Genomic DNA, 24,076 nt, shown 5'->3' on the forward strand with positions numbered 1-24,076 from the left:
AGAACATAGAAGCATTGGATAGTAGATAAAGTCCTGGGCGGACCTGGACGGCTCTTGCCTGCTTGTAGCTCTCATGGCACAATGTATCCCCTTGACTTTAACACGAAAACGTATCTCCGAAAGTTTTCTGCAATCAAGAGTGTTCAGTATATTTATTGCTACTCCTCTTTCCTCTTCTTCAGAACTGTTCAGATATTCGCTTATTTCACCAACAGGATAACATCACTTTTGTGATCTTCGAGCCACCCTGGGTTGACAAGCAGCGATCGCACACACACGAACAACCTTGCTCAAACATATACCGGAAGATATGAAGCCAGCCAGCATGAAGAACATAGTCCTCATCCTCATCCTCACGGTCTTCGGAGTCGGCCCCTCGTTCGCCGCTCCGAGGCGCTACCCCGGCAAGTTCCCCCAAGATCATCACGCCGGGGAGCTATCACCACCACGAACCGGAAACTGGCCGGCGACCAAGGCCGCCCCCACCCACGAACAGCTCTACAGAAGTGAATACGACGCTCAGCAACTAGTTGCCGGGTTCCGGCGTCGCAGCCCAGTAGTCCACTCTGTACAGTGTGGCGTCTTTGGACCCGAGTAGCCACCTGAGCGTCTGGGTTAAAGGCAACGACCTCACGCAGTCGCCCGAGCCCAGGCCCAACCCCAGGCCCAACCCCAGGCACTACCTGCCAGCTGCAGTTTCCACGCACCTCGCCACGGTACCAGGACCGAGAAACCCACCCTCACATACACCAATACCAATTATGTTCAAAAAACGACTATCAAAACCCGCATGCCACCACCAGCCATTTCACTCCCTGCCTCACACGTACCTTCAACGAATAACGCCGCTCACAAGTACGTGATGATAAGACCGACGCGCGTTCCCCTTGCGTAAGGCCCGGCCCCCATAGTCCGCATTTCATGGCTCACCATGACGAACTTGTTCTATCATAATAGTTATGATCCAATGTGGGGTTTGAGTGCACAGAGACGTTGTTCTGGTAGCTGGAATCCCACTCGGGCATCACCAATGGAATGTCGCAGACGGTGACACTTATAGTTATCCATACCTTTGGAAATGCTGTGGATGCCACTGTCTGATAGCTATCATCTATTCCTTCTAATACGACGCTCTACTTTTACAACGTGTGCCTATCGTACATATGCTACTGCTACTGCTTTGGAAACTTCGTACTGTCACATAGCCCTGGCTTGCTAAATCCCCCGAATAGGTGGAAAATTAATTGCCAGCCACTATGCTCCCAGGCCATTCGCCAGATTTGCCACCATGTCAATAAGTTGTTACATGATAAACATGATTCTTGACGGTGATTTCTTCCAGTGTTCATGGCGCAACGCTTATCTACCATTCTTTCCCTTTCTGTGGTCAGAGGTGGAACAATAGTCAATAGACGATGGATGTGTAACATGTGATTTGACGACAAGCAGCGATTCCAATCTCTCAGACTTCCCGCAGCTAAGGTTCTATCCTCAAGATTCGATTCGATCACCTCACTTAAGCTTGGTATGGGAGGTCTCTTTTGCTTAAGACCGTCGTTGACCCAAGGGATGGTCTGGGGAGACCGAATAATCTCGCTCGTCGGACTGGGCTTTCGGTGGTTTGGAATCAAATCGACAAACAGCCTTATCGAAGTCGATTCGTGTATAGGTCTGCGTACCGGCTCTTGGCTAGCCCTGAATCCACCAGGCTCAACAGACCAAGGCGTGGGGTCTTCGAAGACATGTCGGCAGACATGTAATCATAGATAGTGAATACCGATCTCAAAAAGGGCATACCAAGAATGCTATCGCCGATCTTGGGGTTCTCCTGGCTGGCGATCCCACCTCGACACCTGTTTACAGTTAACATCTCGGTTGGGGATGGAATACGCGACAGGGTAAGGGGAAGCTCACATCACTGTCCCGTCCTCAGACGGGGAGCTTGATTTACTCATGATCATGTCTAGAGGATCGACCAGATACCAGTTTCCATTGACCTTGAGCTGAAGCGATTGAGGAATTGAACAATCGAAGTAGACTTCATCGCTCGTAAAGCCCTGGCTAGTGCTCTGTCGAACCTCCGTCTTGCCCTCAAACTTCTCGACAACTTCCTTGAAGTCCGCGGGGGGTAGATAGATCTGTGAAGCTCCCGAGTCGAACACGGAGACATGTTTCGCGTCTGGGCGAAGGCGACCTGGGCTGGCCGGCAGCTCGACGCCATTCATTCGGAGACCTTCCAGGCTGACCGACCATGCTGCCATAGAAAGACTATCCGTTTTATCTTCTGACCTGTTGCGAGTTATGAGTGTTTGTGTAAATCAAAGGAGATTTAGGAGGTACCCACGATGAAAGCTGCACGACGTCGCTGTATTTTATTGGTTTCACCGCGTACTCAGCCTCGATTTCCCCGAGAGACAGAATCCCAGCTATTGCATTCGGATCGCCCAGGCGAGGGAAGCGCAATGAGAAAAGAGGTTTCGCTAGCTTTCCCCCAGCAATTAAGGTATCAATGAACGGCAACATCCGGGATTGACTCCATTGTGAGGAAGCCGTCCGCATACCGAGCCCCAGGATACCTGCGAACGACCCGTTCTGAAACTGGCCTGACATGGCGGTATGGACAAGAGCTATACGACATGTAAGCTTCACGACCGAAAACCATCGCTGGCTGTATGTGTCAGATACATACCTGCCGACATATTGCCACTTTCCAGACCGGAGATGTTGGCTCGCAGAGTGACCAGTTCGCCAGTCATACGGCCCCTGCCGATATCTGCCTCGAACTTCTGGCCATTATGCATCATGGTGTTTTCCTGGGGTGAAATGGTTAGCAATTCGTCTGCAAGACCGTCGCGGGCTTGAGTTACCCCGACGTTGAATGCCGCATCCAGCGCGTAGCATCCACTCTTCGGATCTACTGTATCGCATTGCCTTGAAGCCACGAACGAATCACCCGTTGATGTATCTATATTCAATGGCATTCTTTGGCCATCCAGGTCGACGTTCACCTAAATGTGGTCAACACAAGAGCGTTGGATGAGTTTAGGGAGGGTATTGGAAACTCACAATGTGGTATGCATCGTCGGTGCTGTTTGGTGGGACATGCACCAACAGCCTGGTCGTATACACTACTTCATGGCTGGGGATGAGGTTTTCCACTTGGCTGAGTGTACTCAGAGTCCAGAGTAAAGCGAAGGCGAAGGAGATATACAATGTCGCAGTGCCGAACCAGTTCCCGACTTGCTGCATTGTCTTTACCGGTGATGTTGCTTTGAGGTGAGAAGACAGACATGCGACGCGACCGACTCAATCGGTTTCAGTACCGAGTGGGCCCAGCTGACTGCCCCCTTTCATCCTTCTGGGGGACGAGGGGGCTGCCTGGGGCTTGGCTAGCTCAAGTTGGAGCAGTACTTGGCAGTGAAAGACTGTTCCATCGATGCACGCGCGCCTCAAACGTTCACTTCATCTGGTACAGTTCCGTTCATATAGATGATGATTCCAACGCCCCGAATAATGTATTTTCTCGCCCTCAGGCCACAAGCCAGTCAATGGCGAATTGGAAGCATGTCGCATGGAGGTTGTTGTGGTCTTGTAAATATCAGTTTAGCGCCCCGCCTCAAAACGCCTCAGCTGGAGAACCCAAAGCGCACAGCTGCAATGAAATATTCCAAACCATACTTTCGGTATCTTATTCTACCTGTCTAGCTATCACCTTCCATCATTACTTCGGTATATAATTAGCATGCACATTGCATCAATCACTTTTCATAACTTCGTATTCATGTAAGGGTCATCTTGATGTCTAGGCCTCGTGTGCATTTTAATGTTCGAAATCATATCGTCAAAGCGTAAGCAAAACCACAACCATCCGAGATAGCAGAATCAACATATCCACCTTGTCATATCTTCGTCCCTCGTCGAACTCTCCTCTCGACCAAGGCCATACATATCACTGCATTGTGTCTATGTACGTATATTCAGATATTAGGCCTCATCAAACATCGGCGTGTCAGCACCAGGCTGCTCCCCGGTGATGTTGGCGGCAGCTTGCGGCAGCGGCTCGTAATGGGCGCTGGCATCGACCAGCTTCAGCTGCTGCATCTGCGGCTCATCATCGTCGTAGATGGGCTCTAGGTAGATCTCCGGGGTCTGGACGGCACCCTTCTTCTTGCGGCCACCACCACTGGCAGTGGTTTCACATCGGGCCTTCTTTGTAGAAGTGGTCGGGGTGGGCGAACCATTTCGGTTGTTGACAGTAGTACTGTCGTCGCCGTGTACGAAGTTGTCATCGTTGTCGGCAGCGGTTGGAGTGGCTGGAGTGCGGGCCTTGGCGGTGGCACGCTTGCGCTTGGTGGGTGCCTTGGGGGCGACAGGGAAGCTTTGCCGTTGGTTGTCTCTGACTGCTGGGCCAAGTTTTTGCCATTCTTGTCGACGCCGGCGATGGCCATGAGGCGGTTCTTGGTCTGACGCCAGGTCTCGCGGGCGCTGGCTTCGTTCTTGTAGGGACCGAGCTCGGCTAGCTTCTTGAAGTCAATCTATTGTTGGGCCATTGTTAGTAACTCATTGATTCTAATTCGTATCATAACAAAATCCTTCGTCCTGGTTTTGTCTCTGGTGAAGGTGGTCTCAAAGGTAGGAAAATGAGCGGTGGGTAAGAGTAGATCGAGGAGGGGGGGCCTCTGTTGGCAGAGGACGCTTTAGGGACCATCACCAAGCTTCCACCAGAGAAAATGAGACAAAAAAACAATGGATGAATATCGTTTTTAGGTAAGGATGTAGATATGTTCTTATCCACGCGTAAACGAGACAGTGAAGAGTGAGTGAATACAGATCAGGATAGGTTTACCAGTGGCATGAGCCGCTGGGTAACGACAATGCGGTATGGGATGACGAGCTGGGGTACACTCAGATTGAGTCAGGAACGTAGGTAGTAAAATCCACGACTTACCTTGACATCACCTTCGAGACATGCCCAAACCTTGGCACTGATCTCCATGTCACGTGGAGTGAACTGAATCTTTTTCTGCTCAGCCATTGTCGCGACCAAGGCGAGGTAGTCACTTTAAATGTGAGTAAGATATGAGATTGTTTGACCGGGGTTGAGGACGGTAGGAGTGGGAGGAGAAAGAAGCTGAAGAATTGATTGATGAGAGTAAGGCGAGACGAACAATTATTGGCCGTCTTGATCAGGTAGAGGAGGTGACCTTGGCTTGAAGTCAAGAGTGTCAACAAGATAATGTGATTCGATCTGGAGTGGGTGTTGTCAAGGAGACAAGTTTTTGTTTTGGTCAAGTGACTGGGAGTAAGATCACAATTGCAGACTTGATAGAGATGGTAGGGAAAAATGATGAGTAAAAGGACTGCCTACGCCATATCTACTTTGTGAGTTTCTGGGAAATATGTGGGCGCAGAGGGTGCTGGGCCGACATGCGGCAAGATTGGCTGGTTGTTGGGTAGGTCACTCGGCGACGGCGTTGAAACGGAAACGGATTTTATTTTCACGGATATTTTCAAGCCTGGTCGCGATTGGACCAATATCGGCTGCTCTTTCTAACCAAGACACATTTCATATTGAAATTAGATGCAGCAAACTGACATCAGAACTGCCCCAAAAAGGTTGGTTATATCATCGCCTATGATCTTCATCCAGTCTTGACTACTACTCATAGACATGTCAGCACGATATTATCTCTGCGTACCAACTTGAAAACTTTCATTGACTAAATATCTGGGGGCATGGAGGCTGAGAAGGTGAGATCACACTCAGGGTTGGAACGCGAAGCCAGTTTCTGAAAGACATGATCCAGACGCCCAAGTCTCATCTCCCCTATTAAAGCACAAACTGCTGCTGAAGGTCACTTCTTCAAAACTGTAGTCTACATTAATTTCCAAATCCTACTCTCAGGAGCCTTTCAAGTCTAAATACGGCCAAATAGAAAGGGAGAAAGGGACTCTAAGTGATAGAAAATAAGCATGAGGTAATCCAAAAAGGGGCATGGACAAAGAAGTGGAACAACATCATGACCCTGCCTACTGCCCCGAAGAAGACATCTCTACAGCGTTCCTCCCAGTTCCCTCCGGATCTCTTCTATCTAGATTCGTACACAGTAGTTAGAGCCAGGTTGATAATGAGATGAAGTGGGCAAATAGGAGAACAGGAAAACTGCTAGTTGGGCACACGCAGCCGCTCGTGCGACCCATACCGATTGGCACCCGGGTACTCACCCAGTTCCTGGAAGTTCCCTGAGCGCCGGTTCCGGCTGTTCGAGGACGACGACAGTGTCCCATACAGGCCGAGAGTCAAGATGTTCAAAGCAATCCCCGCGGTCGAAGAAGACGTGCCCCTGCCTCTCCCATCATCACGGCCGTTATCACGGCTTCCGTTTGCGCAGTACTTGCCGCGGGGGGCACTCTCGTATGCCATAGGTGGCTGACGGGCCGATTCGTAACTTCTGTCTGAGGGAGTAGAGGCGGTCGCGCCCGTCCGTTCCTTGTGCGAAGGCGAAGGGCTGCCGTCGGCCTTTCGATAGGCGACGCACATGGTCAAGACGTGAATGACCTTCTGCCAATGTTCCCTGCTGTCGACGGGCTTTTCGACCTCAACCTCGGCACCGTCGCGCGCAATGTAGATCTGAACGTTGCGCGGCAAGAAGCGGCCAGGGTGGAATATGTTCCAGAGGCCCGAGTTGATGAGCATAAGCCCGGCCTCGAAGATGTAGAACCAGTGCTCGTAGCGCAGGAAGGGGTGGAGCTTCTTCAAGGCCTCGACGTTAGCGTAGTCGATGTGGTTGTCGCCCGTATGCTCGACGAGACGGTAAATGCAGCGCACCAGGATCAGGAGCATGCTGAGGTAGAGCGTCAACATTATCTTGCGGATGCCGCGGCGGACCCGCGCTGTCAGCATGTTGGTCCTGGACCCCCGTGTTTCGCAGCGATAATGGAACAGGCCCGCAAGGACGAGAAAGGTCAAGATCACGACGACCTGGACCGCGTTGGCCGTGAGCATGATGCTGGTGCCGATCGCGGTATTGGTGATTTTCGGGTTGGTCCCCAGTGACGCGCCGACGCCGTTGAGACCTTCTACTACGAGCATGATTCCACCAAATATGACCATGATCCGGCGACCGGGAATAACGGCAAGGTACGGCACATAATAGAAGAGTCGGGCAAGAATGTGGTAGTTTCCGAGTTCGAGGAGCGGGCTATTGACGGGGAAGGAATTTGAAGTTAGCAGCGGCTCTGGCAACGCAAAGATGAGAAGCCAATCTCTGTGTGCTTCTCCCTCCATTGTTCAATGAGTTGTTCAAATGACACTTACGGAGCGCAGTAGATGAAGACCTGGCTAACAACGAAGGTACCCAAGGACGCAGGATTGTCATTGCTGTAGAGGTAGTTCGTGCCGTTGGCGGCCCATCCTCGCACAGCGTATCCGACAACAAACAAGACGCCACAGATAGGGTGTACGCCCACCACTCTCCATGCCTTGTACCGACTGGGTAGATGTAGTGTGTCAGTTTGATCTAGCTCAGGATATGGCACTCCTGATCTCCGGACGGAACTCACTGGCATTGCCATGTGTGGCAAATTGCCGAGATGGCATATAGAACAGCGAAGACGATAGGAGCAACCAGATTAGGCTTGTAGACGTATAGACTGTAGGGGACTGCATATGCCATGTGAGTACGGAGTCATCTGGCGTGACTGAAGTCTGGAATTCTTACCAGGGTCTCCGTACGCCATCCTGAGCTGAACAATATATGGTGGATGAACAAGGAATATTGTCTTCTAAGAGGTGAGGGTGCAGCTTCGTGTCTAGTATCTTCCAATGTCCAAACAACCTGTCCAAGGGATGATAATCACTCATTCATATATCTAAGAAGACTTTGTTTCCTTTGCAATGCCACCTATTTATCTCGTCCGCACCAACAGCATGCGGCTGCCGTTTACCACACAAGCCCACGCGTTGTGCTGGGCTGTCCCCTGCAGCGACGCAGAGCCGCTTGACCCGATCAGGAGAATCTGACTGCCAAGACGCTAACACCCTTTCCCTATGATGTGCACCGGGGTGAAGAAGTGGCAGCCGCTAAACCCTGTGTGATCATAGGAATCGCCAAGAACTTCTTCCCATTACCATAGCCCAGCTTGCCAACGTAATCACTCCGAGCCTTGCCCGTTTTCTTGTTGCTCTTTGAGGATATCAATCAAGCCAAGCCAGACCACAGGCACTTGTGCCACATGATTGTGCCTCCTTTCCTTGCCTGCAAATGGCACAGTATCCGCTCCCAAAGTACCGATCTCATTGTTCCACCCGCTTGTCACCTCTCAACATCAAGTAAGTACAATACTAGTTAACCCAAAGGGCTCTGTAAGGCTTGCTATTATCCACAACAACGCCCCTGTTAGCTGCCAGGAGACATCATTTTATGAATATCAACGGAGATGAGTAGTGTCATGGCATAGGGCTTATCAAAACACGCATCCCAGGCCGTCTCTCCAGACCGCCAGAAAGTCTCCAGCACCCTCTTAGCGGTCAAGGGAACGAAAGTGCCGGAATGCCTGCTCAGTTGCTCCAGCTGCTGGGCGACGAAGGCGCGTATCTCTGCACGATTACTATCATCGTCGCTGCCGGCGGCTTCCACGCCAAGCACGACGAGCGGCCAGAGTGTACAAGACCGGACGCTTGGCAATGCGACGGCCTCAGCGAGACAGAGATATAGAAACTGGACGTGGGTTGTGCGCTGGGCCGGCGTCGAGACCTCAATGGGCGGTTCGGTCATGCGCTGTAGCGACGAGATGCAGTACAGGGCCACCGACGCCCAGAACATGTTGCCTATAAGGGTCCAGTGGTCCTGAGATAGGGGCTTGGATGTCGCCCACTGTTCTGGCGAGAAGTCGTATATACGGCCGAGTATATCATATGCTTCGCGCCAAAGATCCAAAGCTGTCATATTCTCGGATGTGGCAGCCCTCCAGCGGAGGTGGTTGATTCGAACCGTTTCTGCTATCAGCGGAGGCGGGCAAAATCCAAACGACGAGATGCTGCCAGAGTATTTTGCCATAATGAAGTCAAGGTTTTCAAGATGTATGTTAGTACTGCCCATATCTAATGCAGAGCAGGTTGTATTGCCCATGACCGCAAGACTGTAACAGCTAGTCAGCATCTGCCATCGTGTAATAGGCTCCGGTTTACGAACTGCCAGAGGCAATGAACAAATTGTTCCATATGATCCAAGGTGCCTAGTGCCTCGAAACCACCACGGAGGGCCACAAGCTGATGCATGCCTTCAAGATGCATCCGCCAATTCTGCGACACACCATGGTGGATCTTGAATAACCACAATTTTAGTTATGGCATTCCCCAAACAAACAGGCGAGGACTTACATCAAGAAGGAGCACAGTCATTACCCCGGCAAGTATGGCATCACTCCGCTGACCCCCTTCATCGGCGAGGTGTTCGCTAAGAGACCCAATGGCTATGCCCCTGTAGTGAAAAAAATCGTTCCTCCAAGCCTGGCATCTGGATTCCCCCGCGTGATTTGTTTATTCGATGACTTAGGACGTTACAGAGGAGTCCGTAGTGTATATAGTCTGGCCTATATATCGCCTGCTGCAAATGGTGCTCTGAGATTTCATACAGGTAGGGGTTTGGGCCAAGCTGTGTGATGGGAAGAAGATCATGCAATATACAGGCGTTGACTAGAGCGTTGAAATTATTAGGGTTCTGGGGCTTTGGAATGTGTATCAATACAAGCACTCACAGTATTCAAGAGACTCTGTCAAGACACGCAGGTTGAAGTTTTGCGCAAGGCGAGGTGGTTCCCGTGGGAATGATGCCGGGATGGCACTCGTCTGGGCCAGCTCGCCAGTTTGGGCAGGTGGTGCAAGCGGCACCGACTTGGCAGCCGGCTTTGTCTTGCTCTTGAGGGCGCCATTTTCGGCTGGTTCGGCAGTATCGACGGGTTTGCGTCGCCGCAACTTGACTTTGCCCGGTGGGAGCCATTGGAACCTCACGGGTTTGACGGTACCATAGCCCGGACACGCAACGCCGGACGCGATGCATCTCTTGCACGACGGGGTGGTAAAGTCGCAGACCAGGCAACGCCTTCGACATTCCCAGCAGTGTTGTTTGGGTGACGAATCTGGTGAGTCTGCCATCGGTGCATTATTGATTTGATGACTGGACTCCGGGCAAGGACTTGTCAGATGTTGACGAGCAGTAATTAGATGTTGGCGAAATGGCCCGTGCATCCGGCAGGCAGCAGAGAGGCAGGCGTGTGGCACATGGATTCTGGGTTGGGGGCGCAGGATTAGACAGCTGCTGACTTCATCTGCTACCTGCATCCGCTGCTATATCATTTCTCAACTACACCACACTCGCAGGCATGGGCAGGGGCAATGTACGGCTTATACAGGAACTGCTTGATGCCGCATCGACGAGTTGGTGTATCATCGTTAACTTTTAGGAAAGGGCTCCCGGTAGGGACTGACGAGTTTCAATCTATGCTCTGAGCGCTGCTGCCAGAACAGCCGTATCCAATGGACTCAAGCACTTTCTGCCTGCCCATCAGGAAGGGCGGAAAGAAGGAGTCGAGTCCAAAGCCATACCGCTTGTACTTAGCGAATACGTAGAAGACACAAGTTAGGTCTTGACGGCGGATGGGAGTAAAATGCGTGCCATTGCCCCTTGGATACACCTTGCAAACTACAGGGCCGGGTTTCCCAGGGCCATCTGTTGTTGTGACGCTTCCGCGTGATGGTAAGCAAATGAGCCATCGACTTGTTAGTCAACCCCATGACAGCTTTGTCTTATGGTTTTAAGGCAAAAGCCTATTCCGTACTGTCTCAACAAACCCTGGGCGTCAAAGGCAATAACATATCTCCATGGGCTGGCTAGCAGCATATCTAAGCCTCAGTTCTTCGCCAAGTGAGCCTAGTAATCACAAGATGGGTGTGTCGATTGGTGCCTTTCGGTCATGGAATGGACTTTATTGAGGAAGCCCAAGAGTAAAGCAGGGACGAACAGAATAACTTGTATGCTCCTGGGAAGCGGGCATCACCTATAGGTGGCCACTAGACGCTGGAACCAGTACCTGAGCCTAGCAAAAGGGAAGCAAGGCGTATCCCGGAACAGACACCGGACTGGAGAATGCCCCTTGACTAAAACCGCCCACTTCATGTAAGCTCGGCTATCGGATCTTTTGTGTGTCGTGCTGAGCTTGTCTTTGGACCCTCTTCTCCTCCACTCCTCATTACAGAGACGGAAATAGGAGTTGCAGGTCATGCAAAGACCGACCCATCGTCGAGGCCTAGTACAGCTTTCTCGCCGGAGCAGCGAGCCATCAGATGACGTGAACCCGAGCCGGGATATAGCGGGCGGGCTGCACAACATGGTCGCTTGCCTCGTTCACAGACAAATGACTATGCAAGGAATATGTAGGCAATGGAAAGGAAGGAAGGAAGGAAGGAAGGAAGGAAGAAATAGCCCAACCAGGTTCGATAACTATACCTACGCGCCAGCCCATTCTCGGTAACCCGTGAGCGCCATGCTTCTTCGGCGCCGGGAAGACGAGACGAAAACAAAGCAGAACAGCACACCCCCCAGCGCGGCCGTCTAAGAGGCCCATTCCAGAAGCCCTCACCGCATCACATGACCGAGGCCGCAAGATGAGTAATGTGATACATTGACCTATCGGAGCATCATGGACAGGGGTAAGTCGGGGCAGAGTGACGTCCCGAGGCTCTGTTACGCAATGGGAGAGGGCACCGGATTCTGCTAGGGGCACGCAAGTACGCCATATCAGCTGTAACCTGGTTATGCCCATCATCTTGTTGGTCAGTGGGAAATCGATAAAAGTCGAGCCCCTGTAAAGACGCTGGAGTGGGTGGGCGGCGCTTAGTTCCCCATCCTAGGCGCGGCCTATAAGATCGCAGGAACGCGGGCTTGGCGACCGTCCAGTGGCGATGGAGCCCCTGATTGGCCCAAAACACTCGACCTGGCAGCCAATCCGCGGGGGCAAATAACCCCCCTGTGAATTCCTTGCACTCAGGCCCTGCTTGCGCTGCCAGGCCGCCTGCGAGTCAATTGCGCGCGACAGCGACAAAAGCCAGCCAGACGCTGATCCCTATCCACTTGCATTGGGCGAGTCCAAGCTGTGGGCTATGTACATATGAGTCTTTTCGTCGCTGCGAGTCTCCGAGGCCTGCGGTTCGTTTGGTGGCGTCTTCTTGATTGATCCTTCCCTCTCCTCTCGTCAGCTCCACGCGTACGGTGGGTGTTGGCCGTGGTTGGCGGTTATCCATCATGTTATATGGCCGTATTGATCGTTGCATTAGTGAAAGGTGCCGAGGGAGAGGAGTCACAGTCAGACATAGCCTGTTTTCCCTCTTCCCGCAGCCAACGATTTCCGACAACGGGTTGCATTCTGTTCGAGAAACACTCCATCTGTAGGTGCCCTCAGCTCGACCACCTCGTGGGACCTGGGCCAGCCAACCTTATATCCATCACGCGATCTACCTATACTAGTCGCCATCCCACTTTCCCACTCCGGCCCGTTTATCTAATTCAGGTAACCTGCGGCCAGTTATCTAGGCCGCCGTCGCTCTGACTGGCTGCGGAGATATCGCGTTCGCTTGTTAGCTCGCGGGCCAAGTGGGTGTTGGGTGCAGGGCCAGGCCAGAACATGGTTGTACGCTCTTACTTAGTCTATGTGCAACCCGCCGTGCCACACACCTACACCTTCACTCACTCCTTCTGTTGCTGTTGCTACTACTCTTGGACTTGATATTTTGAAACGTCGAAACTCTGTTTCCAAGGGTTTCCAAGGCCTCGCCTCCTCCGTTCCAAGGTTTCGACTGTTCGTGAATCGTGAGGCCAGGTTTTATACTACCATCTCGGCCCTCGCAACGCAACCTCACCACCACTAACCCCCCATGCGCTTGCGCACCTCTCGCCTGGGTGGGGGCTCGTGATAATCAAGGCAAGATGAATCCCGGCCTCGAGCTGGCGGTGGCCATGTGGGCGTTGACGGCCTTCTCGCTCACATTGGTTGTCGCTCGTCTGTACACCCGGCGGCGCATCGTCAAGTTCGTCGGCATCGAGGACCACATGTACGCATGGACCGGTGTAAGTAGACGTGCTTGAGTCGTGTCCAATGCTACCAAGATGCTGACCCCGCCATCCGCAGGTATTCCTCCTTTGCTTCACCGTTTTCATCCAGGTCGCCGTGCAACATGGCCTGGGCAAGAGCTTCTGGGGTCTGAGCATCGCCGAGTCGTCCGATGCCATCTTCTGGACGTACGTGGCCAACAGCTTCGCTATCACGGGCAATGCCATGGCCAAGCTGTCTATGGGCCTGTTTCTGCTGCGGGTGGTGCAGGCCCGCTGGCAGCAGGTCATCCTGTGGCTTGCTATCATTGTCACATGCGGGACATCCATCGCTCTCGTCGTCATGCTCTGGAACCAGACCACGCCCATCCGCACCAGCTGGGACCCCCTGCGCACGCCGGGCGTCTGGAACATTGAAATCCAACCCATGAGTGTCATGCTGGGCGTCTGGTCTAGCGCCATGGATTTCCTATTCGCCATCTTTCCGTGGCTTTTCATCAAGCAGCTGCGCGTGCCGCAGCGCGAGAAGGTTATGTTGGCCGGCGGCATGAGTTTGGGGGTGATTGCCGGAGCCTGCGGAATCGTCAGGACTGTCGTCCTCTCCAAGCTGGACGTGTACAACTACACACTCAACTTCGTGCCCTACTTCGCCTGGGCCGGCGCCGAGATCGCCGTCGCCATGATCTGCATCGGCATCCCGACGTTGCGGCCGCTGTACCTCAAGACGACGCGGAACCTCGCGAGCGCCTATGCGCGCTCGCAGCGCAGTCGACAGCACCGCCCAAACGGCCGCTATACCTCGCGGCACAGTGGACAGCTGCCGCAATTCGCCATGGTGCAGGAGCCGGCATCCTCCTTACAGGTATTGGAAGACAAGAAGTCGGCGGCGGGGACATTCGACGACGAGTCCTCCAAGTTCGCGTCTTCGGCCCGTGATAGCGGACAGGGTCTGCTCAAATACGCCGCCGCCGCCGCCGTGCGACCGCAGTCTTCCTCGACGATGCGGACCGACTCGATGAGTCTGAGGACTTCGACGATGCGGTCGGTGCCGATGTCGAGCGTTTCGAGGCCACAGCGCGCGTACATGCGCGACTCGCACGCCACCAATACTACATTTATCGAGGAAGAGGCGCAGATGCAGCAAGCCGATGGGCCAGACCTGGAGAAAGGTCTGGGCAGGAGTCGAGCGGGGTCGACTGTGCTGGGAGCAGGACCGAGAGAGGATATCGAGGAAGAACGACGGCAAGGCGTCATATGGATTCAGAACGACGTGCAGGTCGAACGAAGCTATGCGGATAATTGGCCGCTGAAGAGCTAACAAAAAGAGAGGAGGAAGATACCACACTCATGAACCAAAACCACTATGGGACGGGCCACGACGGAACGACACCACCAACAAACCACAACTTTTCCTTTCCTTTTCCACAAACAACTTAGAACTCTCACTGCTGGGGTTTCCGACGCGAGTCGAGGTTTATACCAGCGCCAATGTGTTTTAGCATTTCTCATTAGTTACCTAATTATTATACCCAATCAATCTCTGAGCGATCAATCGGTCAGATCATCGACCATCTCTTTAGTACCCCGCGACTTCTTGCTCCCCTGGAGTGTTGAAACCACGACAGCATGTTAAAGAAAACCTTCTTTCTTTGCCGGGAAAAAGAAACACACGACTCGCACCCAGATTGCCAGACAGGCCGGTGTATTTCTAGCCTAAAAGTGCCCTGGGAACCAAAGTCAATGATTGGGCGTTGAGCCCCTTGAAACCCAATTCGGTGGGGGGATAAGCCAGAGGAGCTTCACTAATGTTTAGGCCCCGCAATGTCTCGAAACCCCCCCGGGACCTGCAGCTGGGGGCTTTGAGGCTCTGTTTTTTGTCGACGTCGAGCCTTCAATTATTGTCATGCTTTGCCCCGATTCCTGACACATACTGCCATCGGGTAATTATAGTGCTGGACACAAATCTTGGGACCAAAGTCTAAGTATACAGCATCAACCGCATTATGAGGTCCATTGCGTGAGAGAGTGGCCGATCGCACGACTTGGAAAGCTCCAGCCGCTGTTCAGGCCATGTCGCACATCAAACAAGTAACGGGAAACATGAGACGACGACAGTTGGCGGCCCCCCTTGCCAACCCAAACGGGCAGCACAGCATCGCGAACCGAACCTGTTTTTCGAGCCGCCGCCGAAACGAGATAATAGGTCTCCGGGTCCGGCACCTGTTTACTCGCTTCCCCCTTCCTTTCCCTTTTTCTGCATCACGACTTTTTGATCTTTCGCGGCGTGATCCTCAGACCCTCGACTATCACCTCCCCTCTGGTTAGGGTCGATTACTTTCGCTTCGTTCTAATTAATATTGTGTTTCCTGCTTAGACTGTGTCTTTGTTATATTTATTTGGAAGTTCTACCAGTGTCGCCGGTTCGCTCTACGTTATCTAGACACTCTACATATATCTGCCAGTGTATATACCACCACCGCGACAATGCGCACCACCAACATCGTCTTCGGCACCGCCCTCCTGGCCGCCTCCCTAGGCCTTGCCGCGCCGGCCCCCGTCCCCCGCGCCGTCGCCCGCCGCCAAGGTGCCCTTCGTGACCGGCAAGCCCGTCATCGAGCTCGCGAACGAGCCCGTACCCATAACACATCCCGACTCCAAAAAGGCCGCGCCCGCCGGTACCGTCAACACCCGTCAAGCCGCCAAAGCCTGTTTTGTCGTGGGCACCGAAACCCTCCCCAAGGAGGTCTCCGACGTCGCCGCGACCCTCGCCGGCAGCATCACCTGCAACGCCAAAGTCAAGACGCTGTCGGGCGTCCCCGACGTCTCTACCAAGAGCGGTGTCAGCTTCTCCTCGGTGGACTTCACGCAGGCCAAGTCGCAGACCCCGCTGGCGTTTGCGCTCGACAAGTTCGCCACGGCTCCGACCCTGGCCGACACCAACCTCAAGCAGTTCCAGGACATGCTCGACGTTTACACGGCGACCGAGGCCGGGATCCGCAGCGTGGGCGGCAACGTCGCGGCCCTGAAGATCCCTAAGTTCTTCCTAGCCATGCAGGTCAGCCGCATTCAGACGGCCCAAGGCAACCCGCCCAAGGCCGCGGGGCAGCAGGTCGACCACCTGCGCGACAAGGTCACCAAAAACGCGCCCAAGGAGGCCAAAGCGCTCGTTGACCAGGTCGTCAAGTTGGCTACGCAGACCAAATAAGGCGACCAAGGGGGAGAAGATGGGGGCCTGTATCATGAACAAATGGTGTTCGGCCCTAATGGGTAGGCGGCTGGTGCAGAATCGCACCATCTGTTGCATGAGCTTGTGGTGTAATGTTATGTGTGTACATCGTAGAGGAGCGAGCGAGCTTTTGTATTAGAAATAATAGAAGCAATAATGCTTTCAAAAGGCTCTTGATTCGTTTTATGAGTTGTGTCTTTCCGCCATGGTTTCCGGTTCGAATCTAGATTATCATTTATATGCCCATGCACAACCCAGCCGGCGACTCCGACTTCTTGTGAAACGCCCCAAGATATGCTGCCAAAGCCATAATTTACGAGCGCCTAAGAGAGTTCCTGATAATATTAGATGTTGGGCGAAAGCAGGTCATACTTGACGCATTTTTCAACCTGATAGCGCATGATATTAGTAAAACGTCGAATTGAAACTTGAAAAAAATGTAAATGGACAAGACATACATCCTCAATGCTGGCCTGCATGAAGCGGCGTGCCTCCAAACCAGCCCATACCATCAGCATGGAAAAGTCACCCCCTTTCACCATGTCGGCGCCGCCGCGGGCGCCTAGCTGTCGCAGGATGGGCAAACTGCTGCTCAGGATATCGGTGTCGGGATCTAGGTTGCGACCGATTCCTTCTAGCAGCAGAATACTGATGACGACATTGACGAAGTCACCCTCGAGCCGGACATGGTGGCCGCGCACCATCCCCAAGACTTCTTGGAGGATATCGCCAATCTTAACATTGCCCAGCGCCAAAGTATTGCTCTTGACGTTAAGAACCAAGTGCTGCATCTTCAACGCGAAGATTTCCTTGTCAATAACGGCGTCAGGTTGGCGACAACGCTCACACATCAGGTGACCCGCCTTGTACCCGTCGAACTCGGCCACGGCCTTGAAGAGATCTAAGAAGTTGCGGCGGTTTGTGGCATTCAACTCCGTGACTAGTCCCGTGTCGATGAAGATCAGCTGAGGGCGAAAACCCTCGACGTCGATCTTCTGCAGTTCAGTGTTCCAGGCGGTGGTGTCCTTCCGCTTGCGATAGGGGCGCAGCCGTGCTAGGACTTCCTCGGTGACGTCGTGTTGGTCCTTCGAATGTTCGTCGTCCTGGCGTTGTAGCTTGGGCAGGTCCGGCTGCTGCGCCTTATAGAAACGGACCATGATGTTTCCCGGGTGCAGGTCGGCATGGACAAAATTGTCGAGGAGTAGCATGCGCAGAAAGGCGTCAAGACCCTCTTGCGCAATGTCCTTCTGGAAGGTGCCGCCGCCGTTCTCCAGGAAGTCCGCAAGGGGAATACCCTGGGCGAACTCCTCAATCAGCACGTTACGGGTCGTAAAATCGAGATAGGGGTATGGGAACCACGCGGTACTCCGTTCCTTGAAGTTTTTCCGGAACTTGGCCAGGTTGGCGGCCTCGATGCGAAGGTCCAACTGCAACTTCATCATCTCGCCGAACTGCACAACTTCGTCAGGGAGCGATAGCCACTCAATGGTCGGAATCATGTTGAGGGCGCTGGCAAAGAACCCCATGATGCGCAAATCGCGTCGCACGGTTCTCTCCACCCGGGGGTGTAGGACCTTGATGGCTACATAAGATGAGGGCACACGCTGCGGCGTGCTCTTCAGCACCGTGTCCACATTCTTGCGGACCTTGTGGCGTATCTTGGCTTGGATGTCCACGACGTCGGTATCGGCAGGCGCAGCCAGGTTGGGCTTCAGTTTCGCCTTGTATACTTGGGCAATGGCACCCACTCCCAAGGGCCGTTCGTCAAATTCCTCGAAAATATCCTCAAAAGGCCGCCCGTTAAAGGCTGCCTCGATGATTCGCCTCGTGTTGCGCATAGGGTGGGCGGGTGCGTTGGAGTGCAGCTTGGACATGATGTCGCACATTTCGTTGGGGAAGATGTCGGTTCGCGATGCAGCCCATTGCCCGAGCTGAGTTGTCACACATTATCAGTACGCCGCTATTCAAAGCTCGACGAGAGTCAGCATCATTCATACCTTGATGAAAGCTGGGCCTGACCATTCCATGGACTGGACCAGAAAGCCGTACCACCAGAGCGTCCCGCTTCGCTCATTATCACGGTCTGGCTGGCGCTGGCCTATCCATATTGCAGGTACAGCAAGTATTACTGGGACAAAAATAGTAACTAATTGAAGGAATCGAACGCCGGTACAAATGGGTTCCCAGAGAAACACATCTACATAATATACAAGGTTGTGTCGGAGTTTGGTGAAGCCGTGGCTGGTTTCGTCTTTCTTCTTCTCGATCTCGTCTCTCGAAACCTCGAGCATGCGGCCCTCGGAAGTTTGGTTTTCGTCGCCGGGTTCATTGTCCTTTTCCGAAAGCTTGACGAAGGCGGCCGTACCCAAGAGCGTGCCCTGCGCGGCGGCGAGGAGAACCGTGGAATGCGAGGATCGTGCGCGTGATCCGGATGAAGAGAAGTGCTTCAACACAGGTGTCGAATGCCATCTCGGAGAGAAACATCTGGACGCCTTGGGGGCTATTTGAGCCGTGCCTCGGCGTGCGCACAAGCGGCCGAAGAGGAGGATCGCCCTCATTCTCGTCAAGTCGCAAATGGTTGTTTCGAAGCTATAGTCGTGGGCATTATGACAACAAGGTCTATATCGGCTGGCGGGCAGTATTGGATGAGAGTGGTAGGGGCTTTCTGCGAAGAAATGTGCTCAGAAGCCGGTCGGTAGATAATGGCGCCAGATGGTTGAACTGGACGCGCGGGTGCCTTCAATGACCACATTCCGTAGTGGACATTGACGGTGACGTACATCACCCGCGTCTTACACCGAGCGCATGTGCCATGTGCTTTTACGCCGATTGGCAGTGGGGCGCCACAGCGACTTTTTTGCTTCCCGTCTTTCGCCGCGACCCGCTAAAACTTTTAGTTGCAACGCTTGAACGCTCAAAAGTCGCTTGCATGCGGCAAAGTTCTTATCACAATCCTGGATCTTCAAATGACATACTGAAACATTGGATCACTTACTCGCCATCAACGACGATCTTCGTTTCTTGCACCAACACCTTGCTGATTCCTATTTTACCTAACCAGCGCATATACATCTTTCTCGCCGTCAATCGCAAACATGGGTTGGTTCTGGGCAGACGGTCCTCAGACCCAGGCAGCTCCTACCAAGCCTATGCCGCCACACAAATTCCCTACTGATGGCCGATCACCACCGGTAAGCCAATGGCATCGCCACCATGCCGAATGACTCCCGGGATACTAATGGTCCATAGCCGGAGTGCCCCATGCATAAACACCAGAAGGCTGCAGATGCCATGACGCCCCCAGCCGCCTGCCCCGTCAAGCACGATGCCGCCGCTGCCGCCATGACGCCACCCTCATCCTGCCCCGTTCCCCATGCCGCCAAAACATCAACGCCCGAACCCCAATCGACCCTCTCGAAACTTAACCCCTGAACTATATGTTCCCCGATCTGTCCCAAGACAAGGCGCCCGAGCAGACCCAGGCCCTGCCCACCGAGCGCGAGCCCTCGACGATACCCCGCGGGGACGGCACTGGCAACTGGGAATACCCCTCGCCGCAGCAGATGTACAACGCACTCCTCCGCAAGGGCTACTCTGACACGGACGTCACGGCCGTCGAGAGTATGGTGAGTGTGCACAACTTCCTGAACGAGGGCGCGTGGGCCGAGATCATGGAGTGGGAGAAGCGCTTCGCTGGCGGCCTCTACAAGGGTATGCAGATGTGCAGCCGGGGCGAGCAGAACTTTGAGCGCATGGCCAAGAAGTATGGCTACGACAAGGAAGTTGAGGAGCTCTCGCCCAGTCTGGTGCGATTCCAGGGGCGGCCCAAGGATATGACGCCCAAGGCAGCCATGTTCCAGGTCATGGGCTGGTTATACCCCGCCATGTTCCAGTAAGTTTCCTCCTTTCGTGATTCTCTAGCTTTCAGGGGAAGGCAGTTTGTATTAACAGGAAAACCCGCAGGACTGAGCCACCATTCGACCGCCACGATTGGTATGTCTCGCGCGAGACCAATGGACGAAAGAAGGAAATCCGCTACGTCATCGATTACTATTCCGGCGGAGAGGAGGAGAGCGGCGAACCGATTTTTTACCTCGACGTCCGACCCGCAGTCACGCCCACATCCACAATCGAGCGAGCAGTTCGGTGGGGAGGCGACGTGTGGTGGAAGGCTTCCGGCGGCGACGTGCGGGAGCAAGAGAGGCTCGAAGAACTGCGGAAATCTCGCTAAAATCCTGATCCACTTGGGAACTGAGGGGAGGGGAGAAGAGGGGATGGGATGGGATGGGATGGACGACTTGTCAAAATCACCACTTTTCTTGCTGCACGGAGTTTGGGTCGGGTCGTGATTCGATAACGAAAGCTATAATACGGCTGTGCCCTCGGTGTATATATAATCGGATGGGGAAAATCATTGGAAGGAAGGCTGTTAGGCGTTTTAATGCATTGACGACTCTCATCGAATTCGCGCAATGGTAGGTGTGCAATATCACATACTTTACTCATAGACAACGAAAACATTTTGTATACAATATCCATAATGACCGACTAAAACAAATCATCCGTAGTGTCAGATGCTTGCCCACGATCGTCGACCCATTTTATAGTAATAATGTCAAAGTCTGCTCATGATCAGCGAGCGCGCTCTCTTAAAGCCCAACACACCCACCATGGTCAAACATCTAGTACGTATTCATCCGTGGGAGGGAGATTGCTGACCAGCGTTTATTATGCGGGGAGAAACAGGTAGGACCCTGCAGCGATCCCCTCGCCCGGGTAAATTCCCAAAGAGCATAGCAGTAAATTGCATCAAGACCAAATAGGCATGTAGCAACTCACCAAGCGGGTTCCGGCTGGAGCCTTTATATTGCAACATCAGCATGTTGTTATGCCCTTTGGTGTTTGCTCTTGATTTGCACGAGTCCATTTTCGCTTCTCAATCTCCACCAACCCGGCCCTGGCGACGACAGTGCGCCTGATCCATCCTTCCAAATCCTACACTCCCCAGACTCAGCTGCTCCGCGGGGCGAATGCAACCACAAACTATCACAGCCATACATCCATACAGTCTACAGTGCAACGCCGAAGCCGAGAATAGCAAAGCCAATCGATCCTTCAGCCTACACCTTCAGCCGAAGGACAGCGTGTCTTGTTTCCTCTCAACGCGATCCCATCAGTCTTCCTTCCCTTCCATCCAACATCCAGTCTTGCTTGCCTTCGTCGGCTTTGACTATTGTAAGCATAGTTGCATTCTGCATACCCGACACTTTACTTCCTTGAGAGGGGCCCGACCGTTTTAGATTAAAAAACCCAGGATCCAACCGGATACGCTACTTGGACTCGTGCACCTGCGCGGAAGACGGAAGCAAGCAGAGGCAGTTTGTTCGACGCTTTAAGCATTAACGGCCCTAGAAACAAAGGCAAAGCAAGCCAAATTGCATTTCACTGATAACACGAAACCTTGAGCAATAGAAAGAAGAAGGAGTAGAAGAAGTCAAAATGTTATTAGAAGGCTACCTCCCACAATACGAGCTCACATTGCTGGATCGCATGCTCCTCATTTGGCTCTTTATCGGATCCGCCTTCGTCGTCGTCTTCCAAGTTTCGCAGTCGTGGATGGAGCCTCGGCCGCGATGGACTGTCATTGACGAACGATCTAAGTAAGTAGCCGGTCTTTTCTTCTTTTCCTCTCCCCTCATTCTAACCCTTTACAATTTACATTCGTTGGTACACCTACAAATCTACATATCTGCTTCTTTCTTGTCTTGGTTTACCGAATCCTCCAGCGGCTATTTTTATTCCTGTCAAGTCGTCTGACTTTTTGTGTCTCTTGCGCCCCCCACCATCCATCTTTGTGTGTGAGAAAACGTGTGCATTTGATGGGGGCTTTGCCTCTCTCTCTTATTCCTCCCATTCTTATCAGCGTGGCCCGCCAACTCTCTTTGTGTGATCTTCTCTTTTTGTCCTCGTCAATCATCCACCCATTTGCGCAATGTTCGCATGTTGCCTGCGAAAGAATAAGCCCACATGAACCCAGAGAGAATATGGGAATCACTCCAAGACGATCCGCACTCCACTCCTAGGGCAGCAATACATGAGCACTACTCCGTACACTACCAGTAATTGGTGGTTGGTGATCTCCTCCCCAGTCGTCTTCACCGCAACTATAACACCGTAGCGGTGGTAACGAACCGAACGGCCCTGGCACATACTATCTCTTTTTTTTCCTTGGAGGGAGGGGTAGAGCAGCGGTATAGCAAAAAGCAGCAGTAGTGGAAGCGAGCCAGCCCCGGATTCTTTTTTTCATCCCATTTCAAGAATATAAGAATCTTTCTATCCGCCTCACTTGCGTGAAAGAAAGAAAGGCCCCAAGCTAGAAGTATCACTAACAAAACTACTTCACCGCCCTGAGCTGGTGAGGGGCACACACATCCATCAGACCCTATTGGTATACCTACTACGTCTACCTAGCCTTCCTGCTGGTTCAGATCTCCTACCGACCACTCCTACATCAAATCAAAATGGATTCCATGCAACCGCTGCTGAGCATCGGTGGCTACGAGGTTGCCGCCGCCGCCCTCGACGGGGCCTGGATCGGCCTCCTCAGTCTCGAGGCCCTCATGATCGTGGGCGTCCTTGCCCTGCAAGTCACGCAGCTTTTCGGAAAGGCGTCGCCCGCTTACAAGCTGAAAGAGCTTTAAGAACGCCTTGAAAGAAAACGCAAACGAAGAAAGAAAGACAATTTTCCTCTGTTTTGGGGGGTTTACGATTGATGGATAACGGACGTCCTGGGACGGATACGGAACAACATCGCGGGAAGATGAAGGATCGGAAAGCGGGTTGGGTTACTTGGGGATCTGGGAAAATATTGTGATTTTGAGAGGAGTTTCGGGGGAGTTTATTAGGGAAATATGAGCGTTCGGTCGATGAGATCCTCTGAGAGGGAAAGGAATCGCATATTCCCTTTTGTGCTGGGACAGCGTTGCATTTGAGCGAAGCGAGCTTGGGCATTCACATACGGACGGATCATACCCCCCGACAGCAAACTGGTCCGCGCATCTTTTTATTTAGCGGAGCTATCCACTCGATCCTGGGGATAGTGAGAGAAGTGCTTAATCAGACCAAATCAAACGCAGACATTGTTCTGATTTCAAAAGAGAGATGCATATGGCTTGCTTTCGCTACGTACGGGTTCTGAAATGGTAGTCTCCCATCCATGCATGATGAGAAAAGCTCTTGGCTAACTGGGGGTAGGGTGACAGCCCCATTACATATTGGCACACGAGACTTAGCAGTAGAAATGCTTGCTTTGGCATGGATATCACTTCAAGGATGCGAAATAAGTAGACCGCAAAGGTTCTCGTACCTGAGAAGGGTATGGAAAATAATAGTATGCATTTAGTCATAATCCTGTTCAGTCGCGAGATTCGCCCCATGCCACGGAAGCGCATTCCAGGCCAAAGCCCTGTGTTATCGTTAAAGGAGGTCTGTGAAATGTTACAGCAGCCGGGAAAGAAAGCTCTACCCAGACGACCTTCCACTTCACAGTGAAGTTGTAGAATAGTACCTGGACAGCCAGCCATGTGTGTCCCCGGGTCTTTTCAATGGCCGTGGATCGCGAATACGTAAGTCATACGAACAAAATCATCTGCAACTGCCTTATGTCGACAAGTTAGACCCCAGGCGGTATTGATTCTGAACAACTCCTGCGATATCATACACGTTATCAGTTGAGTCGCTCCGG

General features: G+C 52.8%; 10 protein-coding genes across 10 annotated transcripts; 5 read left to right on the plus strand and 5 right to left on the minus strand.

The window, feature by feature from the left end:
• Nucleotides 1-325: 325 nt before the first annotated feature.
• On the plus strand, nt 326-598 carry PG998_005131 (uncharacterized protein; the record flags this gene model as incomplete). The annotated part of the gene is made up of 1 exon (XM_066871949.1): nt 326-598. One exon carries the CDS (start codon nt 326-328, stop codon nt 596-598), a length of 273 nt encoding a protein of 90 aa, XP_066732046.1.
• A 1,047-nt stretch (nt 599-1,645) lies between these two features.
• Nucleotides 1,646-3,249, minus strand: PG998_005132 (acid protease; the record flags this gene model as incomplete). Its single annotated transcript, XM_066871950.1, has 5 exons — nt 1,646-1,853; nt 1,915-2,289; nt 2,345-2,627; nt 2,690-3,008; nt 3,067-3,249. 5 exons carry the CDS (start codon nt 3,247-3,249, stop codon nt 1,646-1,648), a joined length of 1,368 nt encoding a protein of 455 aa, XP_066732047.1.
• Nucleotides 3,250-3,984: 735 nt separating this feature from the next.
• Nucleotides 3,985-5,035, minus strand: PG998_005133 (uncharacterized protein; the record flags this gene model as incomplete). The annotated part of the gene is made up of 3 exons (XM_066871951.1): nt 3,985-4,400; nt 4,469-4,535; nt 4,949-5,035. 3 exons carry the CDS (start codon nt 5,033-5,035, stop codon nt 3,985-3,987), a joined length of 570 nt encoding a protein of 189 aa, XP_066732048.1.
• A 1,131-nt stretch (nt 5,036-6,166) lies between these two features.
• PG998_005134 (uncharacterized protein) lies at nt 6,167-7,740 on the minus strand (the record flags this gene model as incomplete). Its single annotated transcript, XM_066871952.1, has 4 exons — nt 6,167-7,202; nt 7,319-7,492; nt 7,564-7,663; nt 7,722-7,740. The coding sequence occupies 4 exons, from the start codon at nt 7,738-7,740 to the stop codon at nt 6,167-6,169; spliced, it is 1,329 nt and encodes a 442-aa protein (XP_066732049.1).
• Nucleotides 7,741-8,399: 659 nt separating this feature from the next.
• On the minus strand, nt 8,400-10,156 carry PG998_005135 (C6 zinc finger domain-containing protein; the record flags this gene model as incomplete). Its single annotated transcript, XM_066871953.1, has 5 exons — nt 8,400-9,161; nt 9,191-9,325; nt 9,383-9,474; nt 9,554-9,697; nt 9,760-10,156. The coding sequence occupies 5 exons, from the start codon at nt 10,154-10,156 to the stop codon at nt 8,400-8,402; spliced, it is 1,530 nt and encodes a 509-aa protein (XP_066732050.1).
• Nucleotides 10,157-12,983: 2,827 nt separating this feature from the next.
• Nucleotides 12,984-14,424, plus strand: PG998_005136 (uncharacterized protein; the record flags this gene model as incomplete). The annotated part of the gene is made up of 2 exons (XM_066871954.1): nt 12,984-13,124; nt 13,186-14,424. The coding sequence occupies 2 exons, from the start codon at nt 12,984-12,986 to the stop codon at nt 14,422-14,424; spliced, it is 1,380 nt and encodes a 459-aa protein (XP_066732051.1).
• Nucleotides 14,425-15,590: 1,166 nt separating this feature from the next.
• Nucleotides 15,591-16,311, plus strand: PG998_005137 (uncharacterized protein; the record flags this gene model as incomplete). Its single annotated transcript, XM_066871955.1, has 2 exons — nt 15,591-15,662; nt 15,691-16,311. The coding sequence occupies 2 exons, from the start codon at nt 15,591-15,593 to the stop codon at nt 16,309-16,311; spliced, it is 693 nt and encodes a 230-aa protein (XP_066732052.1).
• A 365-nt stretch (nt 16,312-16,676) lies between these two features.
• PG998_005138 (uncharacterized protein) lies at nt 16,677-18,890 on the minus strand (the record flags this gene model as incomplete). The annotated part of the gene is made up of 3 exons (XM_066871956.1): nt 16,677-16,721; nt 16,791-18,263; nt 18,330-18,890. The coding sequence occupies 3 exons, from the start codon at nt 18,888-18,890 to the stop codon at nt 16,677-16,679; spliced, it is 2,079 nt and encodes a 692-aa protein (XP_066732053.1).
• A 537-nt stretch (nt 18,891-19,427) lies between these two features.
• PG998_005139 (cytochrome c heme lyase) lies at nt 19,428-20,563 on the plus strand (the record flags this gene model as incomplete). The annotated part of the gene is made up of 4 exons (XM_066871957.1): nt 19,428-19,523; nt 19,582-19,698; nt 19,797-20,224; nt 20,296-20,563. 4 exons carry the CDS (start codon nt 19,428-19,430, stop codon nt 20,561-20,563), a joined length of 909 nt encoding a protein of 302 aa, XP_066732054.1.
• Nucleotides 20,564-21,831: 1,268 nt separating this feature from the next.
• PG998_005140 (uncharacterized protein) lies at nt 21,832-23,033 on the plus strand (the record flags this gene model as incomplete). Its single annotated transcript, XM_066871958.1, has 2 exons — nt 21,832-21,992; nt 22,772-23,033. 2 exons carry the CDS (start codon nt 21,832-21,834, stop codon nt 23,031-23,033), a joined length of 423 nt encoding a protein of 140 aa, XP_066732055.1.
• Between the last annotated feature and the right edge of the window lie 1,043 nt (nt 23,034-24,076).

Source organism: Apiospora kogelbergensis, assembly GCF_038363985.1.
Source record: "Apiospora kogelbergensis strain CBS 113332 chromosome Unknown utg000003l_segment0_segment0, whole genome shotgun sequence".
Classification (NCBI taxonomy): Eukaryota; Fungi; Ascomycota; class Sordariomycetes; order Amphisphaeriales; family Apiosporaceae; genus Apiospora; species Apiospora kogelbergensis.